The following is an 11,166-nucleotide window of genomic DNA, read 5'->3' as shown; positions in this document are numbered from 1 at the left end:
GCGGGGAGGAACCCGCGAACGGCCCTTTTAGGCTGTGCTCTTCGGCCCCGGGGCGCTCGGTGTGTCTCCTAGGCGAGGGGCTGGCAGCTCCCGCCACATCCCGCAGGCCGACAGAAGCATTTTTCCACACGGGTAGGAACAGCGTCTTTAATGGGCCCCGCCTCCCACCCCCGCTAAGCCGCCCCCCTTGCGCGCAGCCTTGGCCTCCTCCACCGCGGCGCGCAGGGCGCGGGCTGGGTCCCCGCGGAGCCGGGCCAACGCCCCGAGCAGCGCCGCGGTGCCATCCCCCGCACGGAGCTTCTGGCCGCTCAGAAAATAGTGGGGCAGCGTCCCGGCCTCGAGCACGCGGCCCAGCTCATCCAGCAGCCCGAGGCAGCAGGCGCCCGCGTTCTCGGGACGCGCGAGATAGAGCGCGGGCAGCCGCTCGCACGCCCAGTAGAGCAGCGTCCGCAGCAGGTAGGGCGCCGCGGCCCGGGTCCCCGCCACCAGCGGGCGCAGCAGCGCCTGGGCCGCCGCGTGCGCCTGCAGCAGCGGAGCGGGAATGCGCGCCTTGAGCGCCAGCTCCTGGCGGGCGAAGCAGAGCTGCCAGCCGGAGGCGCCCGGCTGCTCGGTGTGGCCGCCGGGCACCAGGTAGAAGGATGACGACTCGGAGGCCAGCGGGCCGGCCCACGAGTGGCTCCGAGCACCCTCGGGCCAGCCGGCCACGGACACCACGGGAATCAGGTCGAAGAGCAGGACGCGGCGCGGGGGCCCCGGCGTGGCCAGGAGGACGGTGGTGAACCCCGCGTGGCGGGCTGCGTGGACCAAGCGTGGGGCACCCGGGACCGGGAACAGGGACTCGGCGACCGCGGCCAGTGAAGCAAAGAACCACGCAGCCACCTGGGCGGGGCAAAGTGTGGGCCATGCCTCCCGATCCTCCCACGGCTGTGGGACGGGGCTAAGGACGGCTGCTTTGGTGACGTCACCATTCAGGTTCTTCGGTGGGGCAGAAAAGCCACGATCGATTATGTCTTGGCCAGGCGGCTCAGGCCCCGGAACGTTACTCGCTGATTTTTCCAAAGACACGTTTGGCTCAGGTTCAGTGACATCACCGTGCGGCTGGTCCGTGGAGCTTTGCCGGCCCTTGGGACTTCCTTCGCTTTCGGCTCGGTGGCTGCAATCACGTCCTCCTGGGACTGGAGGTCCTAGGCAATCCTGCCAAGCCTCCCGGATCGAGGTTCCGCGTATCTGCTCTGGGAGGCACAGCCACGCGTAACAGGACTCCACGTCCAGTTGCACCTCCGGCCCAGTGCCGTCTAGCGAAAACACGGGCACTAGGAGTGTAAAGCCGGCGTCGTAATGAGGTCCCCGGATGTAAGGACCTAGGGGTGCAGGTCCCAGATCCAGGGAGCCCTCGCGAATCCCACCACGAAGAAGCAAGAGCTCTGCTTGGGGAGGAAAGCGGGGGTCCCGACGGTGAACAAGACCTACGGGAAGAGACGGGTTCGGGAGGGCCTGACCCAAAGCCCGGGCGGGGTGGGGAGGGGCTGAAGGCTGCGAGTACCCGAAGGCAGGGAGAGTTACTTACCAAGCAAAGAGAAGACAAAGTCCTTGGCCCGGAGGAGGTCTGGTCCCGGCTTGGGCGCGTCACTCCAGCTCTCCTGCACACCCAGCTCCTGGATCAGCTGGGTTAGTTCCTGCAGCTGCGCCCCGGAGCAGAAGTCGATGTCCGTGAGCGGCCGGGCTGGGGCTGGGGGCGGCGGGCCCCACCAGGGCGCACTCCCCCAGACCGCGGAAGCCATGTGGCTCAGCCGTTTGGGGTTAGGGAGGACGCTTAGACGGACCGTTCCTTTGCTGCCAAAAAGTCGCCCGCGTTCTTCTCTCCTCTCGAGGCCGCGAGAGTGCCCCAGGCAGTTCGTCAACGGGTCTGCAGCTGAAGGGCTCTAAATTTAGTCTTGAAAACGAACAAATAAATACCTCCAACGCCGTTGCCCTTTTCTCAAATGATGGTGCCCGCCCCCATGGAACGGCCCACCTGACTCAGCAGGTAAAAAGTAGCTGTTGGGCCCCTCCCGCGAGATGTAATAGCGAGTCGCCGCCGCCGCCCCTGCTCTACCTCCCCTTACCTCTCTTTCGGAAGAGGCTTGTGGTCTGCGGCTTCCCGCTTAGGGATAGCTGCAAGGGTTGGGAAGCGAGCGGACAGAACGATTCAACAGGTAACTTCCTCCTGTAGCCCGAGGCCACGCCCCCAAGCTGCGGGCACGCCCCTTTCTGGAGGCTGTGCGGGTGGTTCCCGACCGGCCCCGCCTCCTGCCGGAGATCGGTCACTCTTCGCTCTGCTGAGATCTCGCGCTTCCTGGGGGTTGCAGTTTGTCTTCCGAGCTACCGGGGCGTTGAGGGCACGCCCCCGCATCCTTTCCTGTTCCGCTGAAGTAGTGCCTGATGGAAGTTGTAGTTTCTATGGAGAGCAACTGTTCTGTGACTTTCAAGCCCAGGTCGGCCCCACGCAAACATTCCGTGGGGTTGGAACAGGATGGATCTGAAGAGCAAATAACAATGGGGGACATACCCTAGGGGCCTGGGGTGGGGGATGGGGAAGAGGGGCCTCCACATCTCTTGTGTGAGTAGAGGAGCTCTGGTCACTTAGATCTAGGAGGGTTCGTCCATGCAATCGTAACTTCATTTTATTTATTTATTTATTTTAAAGATTATTTATTTATTTAGAGAGAGAGAGAATGAGAGACAGAGAGCATGAGAGGGAGGAAGGTCAGAGGGAGAAGCAGACTCCCTGCCGAGCAGGGAGCCCGATGCGGGACTCGATCCCGGGACTCCAGGATCATGACCTGAGCCGAAGGCAGTCGCTTAACCAACTGAGCCACCCAGGCGCCCCGTAACTTCATTTTAGAGATGAGACTGCAGCCTGCGAAAGTTGCACATAGTAGGGCTGGGCCGGAGAGGTGTTGGAAAGGGGCTCCCAGCTGGGTGCGGGGGCATCCCTTTGGAGTCCGTGTCAGGCAAGAACACACAGGTGGTGACCCAGGAATAAACACTGGACTGAGGGAACGGCCATAGGTATTGGCGATGCCCACCTCGGACACATGAGTGCTAGCAGGGAACGCACTTTGGGATCTGCCAGCTCATATATGTACACAGAAGAGTTATCAGGACTGAAAATCAAGTCCAGAGGAAAATCCCAACTGGGCTGGGGCAGGGCAGCGGAACGCTATCCGGAGAAGGAAATTGTGTTCAGTGACTATGGCTACCAGAGACACAGCTTTAGTCCAGGATGAGACTGGGAGCCAGAATGAGAAGACAGAACCACGGGAAACCAGGGACAGGCCCCGCACACGGATCAGACCAACCCACCGCTAGACCAGGACTTCCCCCATCCCCCCACCACTGGAAGAACTATGTCCAAAGTGCGATAGGCCTACGTCCATGGCAAAGGACTGTGAAGGAGGGGACTCTCAGAATCCAGAGCTCGATTTGGGGAGCCCCGATCTCAGGGGTTCCTAGTCACTGACAAAGAAAGCTCTTCTCCCTCCGCAACCTCAAGCCCCAAAACACAGCCCAGAACTGGGGAGGCAGGTTTCCATATACCTGGTTGTGACCCAAGAGACCAGAGGGGGAAAACTGAAGGCTGGGCTCTTTCTCACAGTCTGGGGGCAATCAGGTGTATAGGGCTTCCCTACCTCTTCCCTCCTCCCCGGAGGGTGGCCTCTCAGTCACACTGAAAACAATTAAGTTCTCTGGGTTCTGTGGGAGCTTTGAAGATGCTGGGTTTGAGTGGCAACGGAAAGGGAAGTTTCCCTAAACTCTAAAGCATTGCTGTCCAAGAGGATTTTCTGTGACGGTGGAAATGTTCTAAATCTGTGCCGTCCAATATAGTAGACACGTGGCCATTGAGCACTTGAAATGTAGATAATGAGACTGAGGAACAGAATTTTAAATTTTAAGTTTTTTTCTTTTTTTTTTTTTAAAGTAGGCTCCATCCATGCCCAACGTGGGGCTTGAACTCCCGACCCTGGGATCAAGAGTCACGTGTTCTACCGACGGAGCCAGCCAGGTGTTCCTAAATTTTATTAATTTTAAGTAATTTGCATTTTAACAGCCACATTTGGCTTGTGGCTACCGTATTGGACAATGCAGCTCTAGCCCTTGGGGATCGGGGGTTTTGCCATGCAGGGATGCAGGAGAAAATATAGTACCAATCCTCATCAGGCCCTGTGGGTGGCCAGCATCAGGAACAGGGCTGGGGTAGATATTCCCAAACAACCACAGAACACTTCTCTTGCCTCTTTATTCCTGATGCACCTTTGTCCCCTCTTTTTCCAAGGTCCTCATCACACACTGATATCCCCACTCCTTGTTGGTCTCCAGGGGGTTGCTGGATGCCTCTTGGCGACCGCGCCTGGGAGACAGAGCTTCACACTTGTCCCTGCCTACCCCAAACTGTCTCTGGCGGGCATCAAAGACCACATGTCCTACCGGGGTGCCCGACCCAGGGCAGTAGGGCTTCCAGTTGATTTTGGGAGGCATAGACATCTGGCGATAGCTCTGGTAGGCTGAAGGCGCTGTATCCACAGGACGGTACACCCAGTCCCGGCTGCCTGCTCGCCGGGAGGATGGCTGCAGCTCAATTAGCAAAGGGACCTCTGAGAAGGTTTGCGGGTCATTGTAGATCATCACCTGGGGCTTGGAGGAGCTGGAGTTCTGACTCAGTGGGACAGAAGTCCATGGTAGCTGCTGTTGTGCATCTTCCTTCCGAGGAGCCTCCTCAGATACATGAGACTTCGTCAGGCACGGTGATGACTTTGGGGTGTGAGGTAGGCCTGAGACTTGGACTGAGTCGGTACTTACAGCAAGGCCTGGGTTCTTGTGGTGGTTGGGATTTGAGATAAGGGATGAATCCTTGTGGAGCCTGGATTCCCCAATCAGGTTTTGAGTCTTGGGGAGGCCATGGTCTTGGGTAAGGGCTGGGCCCTTATTGGGGCCAGGATCTTGATTAATTCCTGGGTACTTGTGGAAGTTAGGGTCTTGGATATATTCCGGGCTCCTGTAAATTCCATCGTCTTGTGTACGGCCACATCTTTTGACTTCGGTGGCTTGTGTAAGGCTTGGATTCTTATGGAAATCAGAATCTTGAGTAAGGCCTAGGTCCCCGTTGACTCCAGAATCTTCAGTGAGGCCTGGATTCTTGTAGTCTCCGGAGTCTTGGGTAAGGCCTGAGCCCTTATGGAGACCAGAGGTTTGGATCAAGCCTGGGCTCTTGTTGACTCCAGAGTCTTGGTATAGGCTCTTCTGTGGGCAAGAATCTTGGGGAAGGCCTAGACTCCTAGAGACTCCCAGCTCATGAGCGTTACCTGCACTCTTGTAAATTCCAGAATCTTGAGAAGGGCCTGGGCTATTATGGAGGCCAGTAGTTTGGGAGAGATCTTGACTTTTACAGTGTATAGTCTCTTGGTTTTGTTCTAGATTCCTATAGACTCCAGAGTTTTGCATAAAGCCTGAGCTCCCCTGAATGTCAGAAGTTTGGGGAAATGGTATGTTCTTGTGGAGGCCACAAGGTTGGGCGAGACACGGGCTTCTAAAGATACCTGCATTTTGAGTAGGACCTAGGCTCTTTTGGGGGCCAGAATCTTGGGTAATGACCAGATTCTTGTGAAGTCCAGAATCTTGGGAAGGGCTTGGACTCTTGCAGAGATAAGGGCCTTGAATAAGGCCTGGGGGCTTGTTTAAGCCTGGATCTTGAACAAGGCCTGGGTTCTTGTAGAGGCCTGGATTTTGGGTAAGGCCTGGGTTCCTGGGAACTCTCAAGTCCTTTGCAGGGCTTGAAGTCCTTCGGAGGCCAGAATCTTGGTTGAGGCCTCGACTCCCCTGAAGTTCAGGGGGTTGGGGTTGGATTGGGGGTTGGAAAGTCTTAGAGAACTGTGGAGGGATGGGGAACTGGGAAGAGGGGATGGACTGAGAAGACTTGGAGGTTGGGGGGAAGGTGGGGGGTTGCATTGAGGTGGAGGGCTTCTGGTGGTTGGGGGGTTGATGAGGGACAAAGGATCTGGGAGATGTAAGAGGCAGAGAAAGAGTGCATGGGGGAGGGATGGTGCTCAGTGAGCTCTGGGCACCGGTTGGAGAATGAAAGCAAGGTTGAGAAGGTGTGGCATCCTTGGAGTAGACCAGGAGTTTGGGGTAGACCGGAGTCTGGGAGTCTGTGTTTCTCCTCTCAGAACTGCAGGGATGGAAGCTGAAATAAGGGAAGGTCTTGGGCTGTAAGAACTTGTCTTTGGCATCATTTGAGATCTTCCATTCTACATTCCCCAGCTCCAGGTAGCCCAGCACGGAGCCTGTGGGGGGCGGTTTGGCACAGTCCCCACTGTGTTGCTTCGACGTTGGCTCAGCTGTCCCAGAGCTGCCCAGACCCTGCCCCTCTTGGGGCCTGGGGAGGGTGCCCACGTCCCTTCTGGAATACCCAAATTTTAGCGGGGGACACACATGGCACACATTCTGTTTCACCCTGCGGGCATCGTAGACTACGTGGCCTGTGGAGAGGCCTTGGCCGAAGGCAGTCAGGGTAGAGGGAATAGGAGTTAGGATGGGGGTATGGGTGGTGACAGAGACAGGAGTGCTAGTCAGGGTCATGACCAGAGCTGGGTCGGGGGTTGGCCTAGAGATTGGGACAGGAGCTGGGGGAGGGGCTGGGGCAGAGGTGGGAGCAGGGACCAGGGGGTGAGGGACATGGGTATAGGTTAGATGAGCATGGGCCGGAGTGCAGGCTGGGGCATGGGCTATTACGGGCTCAGGGGTGTGACCCAGGGGACGGGCTGAGGTGTGCTCAGGGCCATGGACCGGGACAGGGGTGTGCTCGGCAGCATGGGCTGGGGAGCAGGTCTGGTCTTGGGGGGTGATGTGCTCAGGGGTGAGGGCTGCAGAGCAGGTACGGGCCTGGAGGGGTTTATACTCTGGGGCTTGGGCTAGGGAATGGATCTGGGCCTGAGGCAGGTTATGCTCAAGGGTGTGAGCTGGGGAGCAGGTCTGGGCCTGGGAGGTGGTATGCTCAGGGGCGTGGGCTAGGGAGGAGCTGTGGGCCTGACAGGTGGTGGGCTCAGGGGCGTGGGCTCGGCGGGAGGTCTGGGTCTGGGCCTGGGCCTGGGCCTTGGGGGTGCTGTGCTCATGGGTGTGGGCTGGGGACGAGGTCTGCATCTGGGTCTGGGCCCGGGCCAGGGGGGTGCTGTGCTCAGGGGTGTGGGCTGGGGAGTGGGTCTGGGTCTGGGCCGGGGCATGGGCTGGGTCATAGTCTGGGGTGTTGGTCTTGCTCTCGTGGGGCAAGAGGAGGGGAACCATGTCCACCTTGCTCATCCTGGGGAACTGGGAAGGTGCCTGGTGCCTGGAGTTGAAGCGGGCTCGGGCCTTTAAGGCTGTGACCTGAGGGGCCTCCCCAGCCCCCATCACCCCCTCCTTCCACGGTCCCCCGGGAGCGTCCATGGGAGCCCCGGCGTGCCCACACTGAGGCGGCATCCAGCAGCACCCAGAAGCCTTCTCGTCATTCGTGTCTGGTATCCAGGAGTTGAGGTGGTTGGGGTACCCGACCAGGAAGCCCGGGCGCCCGTGGAAGCGGGAGGAAACTCTCGAACACAGGTTCTTGGCGTCCATGGAGCAGTGCGTGCACATGGGATGGCCGCCTGTGTAGCTGGGCTGCTTGTCTGCAGGGAAACGTGGGATGGGACAGGGTCGGGGCTCCTGAGGGCCCGAGAAAGGGGACAGGTCCACATCCCCTTGAGGCCATGCTGGGGCCCACTCACCTTTGGGGTAAAAATGATGGAAAAGAATCCGCAAGGAGCTCTTCAGATGCCTCCAGAGCTGAGGGAAGCAGGGGAAGGGGGAGCCCGGACGTGTGGTGAGCCCTGCAGCCCAGCCCTTGCTTGGCCACATCCCAGCAGCCCTCCCGCCTCAGCCCCTTTCGAACCCCAGGGCTCCCCAACCCTGTTGCGCAGCCCCTGCCCTGACCAGAGTCACCACGTTGATCCCCACGTTGAGCAAGATGAAGCTGCCCAGAATCAGAAGGATTGAGTCTCCTAGGTCCTGGCACCTCCTGGGGTTGGTGCCAGAGCATACTTGGGCTCCGTGGTGGGCTCGCTCACCCATGGCCGGGGGTCCCAGGACCACCTGGGCCCCCCCTGGCCCCCACATACTCACTAGGAGCCAGACTCCTCTGGTGGGGGAGGGGAGAGGGACTGGGTCACAATGGGGCGGGTGTTGGGGTCACAATGAGGGAGGGGAGGAAACGGAGGGCCTAGGACGGTCTGCCCTAGTAACCAGGTTCTCGTAACCTGAGTCCCCAAAGTCAGACGGGGCTAGAAGCCAGCATGCCTGCCCTGTGGCCCCCATCCCTCCTTCGTTCCCTCACTGCCCCTGCCTCACTCCCTCAAACACTCACACAGTCCATCCCCTCGGCCACTCCTAAGGCTGGGAGGACCTTGGCCTCAGGGCCTTGGCCTTCTCCTTGCCCTCCCTGGGGCCGTGGCCCTGGATCCAGGCAGAGGTAGGACTGGAATCTGACCTCACCACGTCGTCGTCGTGTGGGGCTGAGCCTGGGAGCCCACTTTCAGATCGGGGAGGGCAGATGCCCAGAGCACGTGCTCAGAGACAGATGGTTTGGAGTCTGCCCCCGCAAGACCTCCTTAGGGACGGGGCGGGAAGCAGAGTCCTGCGGGGGGTGGGGGTGGGGGCCTGTGGCCACAGCCACTCGGAGCCTGGTGCTGAGAAGCCGGGACCCAGGCTGACAGAAGTGGCCCTGCCAAGGCCCAAAACACACCACCACCGTGTTTCCTGGACTCCGTTGCTCTTTATTCCTGTCTCCGTGCCCGGCCCGCCACCCACAGTCGCCGTGGGTCAGTGCAACTTCCCGGTCCGGCTCCTGAGCACCGCGGGCCGCGAGGCGGAGGTGGACGGCGGGGGCAGGGAGGTGGCCCGCGCTCGGCTCTCCTGCACCTGCCGCTTCAGCTCCAGGCTGTCATAGACCTGGTAGCCGGCAGTGCCCCCGGGGTTCCTGCTGAGCGGCAGAAAGGTGGGCTGGGGCTGGGGGACCTCGGGAGCCTGGACTTCGGGCAGGGGCTGGTTGGAATGGGGGAGCAGGGCCGAGCTGGGGGCCGGGGCCCGCTGGTAGGAGGTCTCACCCAGCATGGTGAGGGAGGTGGAGGCCGTCAGAGGGTGCCGGGCGGGCAGGGCCTCAGCCCATTCGGCGGCCCGGCGCCGGACCTCGTGGGGTTCCCGGGGGCTGTAGCTCAGGTGGCCCGTGGATGGGTGCGGGCTGCGGGTGGGCTGGCTGTAAGCGTGGCCGTGGCCGTGGCCGGGGAGGTTCCGTGGGTGCGCCTGGGGGGACCCCCGGGACACCAGCGTGGGCGGAGGCTCAGAGCCCTCCAGGCCCCGCCACCGCTGATCCCAGGAGTCATAGAGCAGCTGGCCGCTCGACGGGTAAGGGTCGTACCCCGCGGGGACCCAGGAGGGATTCGGGGGCAGCCGGCGGAGAGCGGGCAGAGACGAGGCCCACTGCTCCGCCTCCATAGTGCCCCAGATTCGGGACTGGGAGCAGTGGGGCCCGTAGGACTGCAGCCTCAGCTCCGACTTGGCCTCCACACGCTTGGGCATGCGGCGCAGCTCGGGTGACAGGTAGAGAGAGGGTGGCGGCAGCCTGGCCAGGATCCCACCCTGGCGGCCCCACAGCCCCAGGCTGGAGGGCAGGCCCATCTGCGGGTAAAGCCTGCCCCAGCCGCCCCGTGGGTACTTGGGGAGTGGGAAGGCCAGGTCCTCCTCCTGCTCCACGTCGGAGTCCAGGTCCTCCTGGTCAAAGGGGGACACCCCCGGCAGCTGCGACATCTTGCGGCTGCGACGGGGGCTACGGAAGGCTGAGGGGTTGTGGGGGAAGTGCCTCTGGTTCTTCAGCCCCCACTGGTGGCTGCAGGGACGGCGGTGGCTGAGGCGCTGGTGGGGGCCGCGGCGGCGGGGGCGGCGGCGGCGGGGGCAGGGGTTGCCCAGCCGGTGGCAGGAGGAAGAGGGGTAGCAGGTGGGCCGGGCCAGCTTCACTTCCACGGGCTCCAGGGTGCAGTGGATGTGGACGTCTCGGGCCTTGGCGGGGGGATCTTTGGTGGAACCTTCACGAGCCTGCAAGGTTTCACCTGGGGGCGACAAGCATCCGTGAGGCCGGGGCGACTGTCAGAAGAGCTCAGGGCTGGGAACAGGGTGGCCTGGGTTTCTAGGGTTGTGCTGGTGGTGTTGGGCGGGGGGTGGGGGGGTCCCCAACCTCTCTTGCTGCCATACTTACTTTTCTGATTAATCCAACAGAGCATCTTGTCTAAGGCATTCTGGAGACCATGCCACATCTGGGGATAGTGTGGGGTGGGAGTGAAGACCAGGAGGCTCTCTACCCTCCCCCCCCACACCCCTCCCCAGCTCCCAGCCAAGACCACACTCCTGCAGGTAGAGGCTCCCACCCTCAGCCCTCTTAGCCGCGGGGGCTGTCCCCCACCATCACTGACCACAGTTACCACGTTGATCCCGATGTTGACGAGAACTACGAGGCCCAGCAGCAGAAGCAGTATGTCTTCCGGATCCTGGAGGTGTTCCTGGTGTTGATTGCAGCACCCCACGTTGTCGTACCAAAGCTGGTTTTCCATGGTGGGGGGGCCCTACGGCCACCTGGGCCACCGCCCCCCCCCCACCAGCCCCGACCACACTGTGCTCATGCCGGGACCTGGGGACACCTACCAGCGGGGGAGGGGGTTGGGTCATAATGAGGCACATTGGGGGGAGTCACAATGCAGAGGTGGCCACACTTTTGTCCACTCGGCTTGCCCTTAAATGGCCGTCTCCGCCCTTGGCTGCCACTTAATGCGGCCCTGTCCCCGGATATCCCAGAGCTCATTCTTTCCCTGTCTCCACAGGGGCCTGCTTAAGTCACCACCTGATTCCTGATTTGAAGACATGGTCGCTATAGTTGTAAGACGGTCTTCACAGGGACTGAGTCGTCCATAAAGGATTTCCTCCGTGTCATTGTTCTCTTGAGACATCAAGGCGCCTTGTGCAGTTGGTCCCCTCCACCCATGCCTACTTGGGGCCAGCAGCTAGGGTGACAGCAAGGGTCCCCTCCGGGGTCGCCGCACTGTGCCAGTCCCTCCCCGTCCTTCCCGTTCCCTG

The 11,166-nt window shown here is 61.0% G+C and overlaps 3 protein-coding genes across 8 annotated transcripts; all 3 read right to left on the bottom strand.

Moving 5' to 3' along the window:
* Window positions 1-2: 2 nt before the first annotated feature.
* TMEM102 (transmembrane protein 102) lies at window positions 3-2,535 on the bottom strand. Of its 5 annotated transcripts, none has more exons than XM_064582604.1 (3): window positions 2,106-2,535; window positions 1,568-1,912; window positions 3-1,313 (listed from the first exon to the last, which is right to left on the bottom strand). In XM_064582604.1, the coding sequence occupies exons 2-3, from the start codon at window positions 1,779-1,781 to the stop codon at window positions 148-150; spliced, it is 1,380 nt and encodes a 459-aa protein (XP_064438674.1). In that variant the 5' UTR covers window positions 1,782-1,912; window positions 2,106-2,535; the 3' UTR covers window positions 3-147. The 5 variants fall into 5 exon arrangements, with proteins under 5 accessions (XP_064438674.1, XP_064438675.1, XP_045745991.1 ...); XM_064582605.1 differs by having other exon boundaries at window positions 3-1,295; XM_045890035.2 differs by having other exon boundaries at window positions 3-1,466; window positions 1,568-1,933; window positions 2,106-2,527.
* Window positions 2,536-4,322: 1,787 nt separating this feature from the next.
* Window positions 4,323-8,489, bottom strand: SPEM3 (SPEM family member 3). The gene is given in 2 exon segments (XM_064582555.1): window positions 4,323-4,361; window positions 4,363-8,489. Coding segments are annotated over 2 exon segments (3,582 nt in total). The 5' UTR covers window positions 7,906-8,489.
* Window positions 8,490-8,500: 11 nt separating this feature from the next.
* Window positions 8,501-10,934, bottom strand: SPEM2 (SPEM family member 2). 2 transcript variants are annotated; one of them, XM_045890045.2, is made up of 3 exons: window positions 10,509-10,934; window positions 10,295-10,352; window positions 8,501-10,148 (listed from the first exon to the last, which is right to left on the bottom strand). In XM_045890045.2, the coding sequence occupies exons 1-3, from the start codon at window positions 10,644-10,646 to the stop codon at window positions 8,866-8,868; spliced, it is 1,479 nt and encodes a 492-aa protein (XP_045746001.1). In that variant the 5' UTR covers window positions 10,647-10,934; the 3' UTR covers window positions 8,501-8,865. The 2 variants fall into 2 exon arrangements, with proteins under 2 accessions (XP_045746001.1, XP_064438672.1); XM_064582602.1 differs by having other exon boundaries at window positions 10,295-10,934.
* Between the last annotated feature and the right edge of the window lie 232 nt (window positions 10,935-11,166).

Source organism: Mirounga angustirostris, unplaced genomic scaffold (assembly GCF_029215605.1).
Source record: "Mirounga angustirostris isolate CCGP_5_RB_7025 unplaced genomic scaffold, mMirAng1.0.hap1 SCAF_17, whole genome shotgun sequence".
In the NCBI taxonomy this organism is placed as follows: Eukaryota; Metazoa; Chordata; class Mammalia; order Carnivora; family Phocidae; genus Mirounga; species Mirounga angustirostris.
The sequence above is the reverse complement of the archived record's forward strand: the minus strand, read 5'-3'. Positions and strand labels throughout refer to the sequence as shown.

Coding starts and splice junctions, on each gene's coding strand:
- TMEM102 (XM_064582603.1), bottom strand. CDS start 1,781: ATGGCTTCCGCGGTCTGGGGGAGTGCGCCCTGGTGGGGCCCGCCGCCC. Junction 1,467..1,567: donor CTTTGTCTTCTCTTTGCTTG/GTAAGTAACTCT, acceptor CTCTTCCCGTAG/GTCTTGTTCACCGTCGGGAC.
- SPEM2 (XM_064582602.1), bottom strand. CDS start 10,646: ATGGAAAACCAGCTTTGGTACGACAACGTGGGGTGCTGCAATCAACAC. Junction 10,149..10,294: donor CTGTTGGATTAATCAGAAAA/GTAAGTATGGCA, acceptor TGTCGCCCCCAG/GTGAAACCTTGCAGGCTCGT.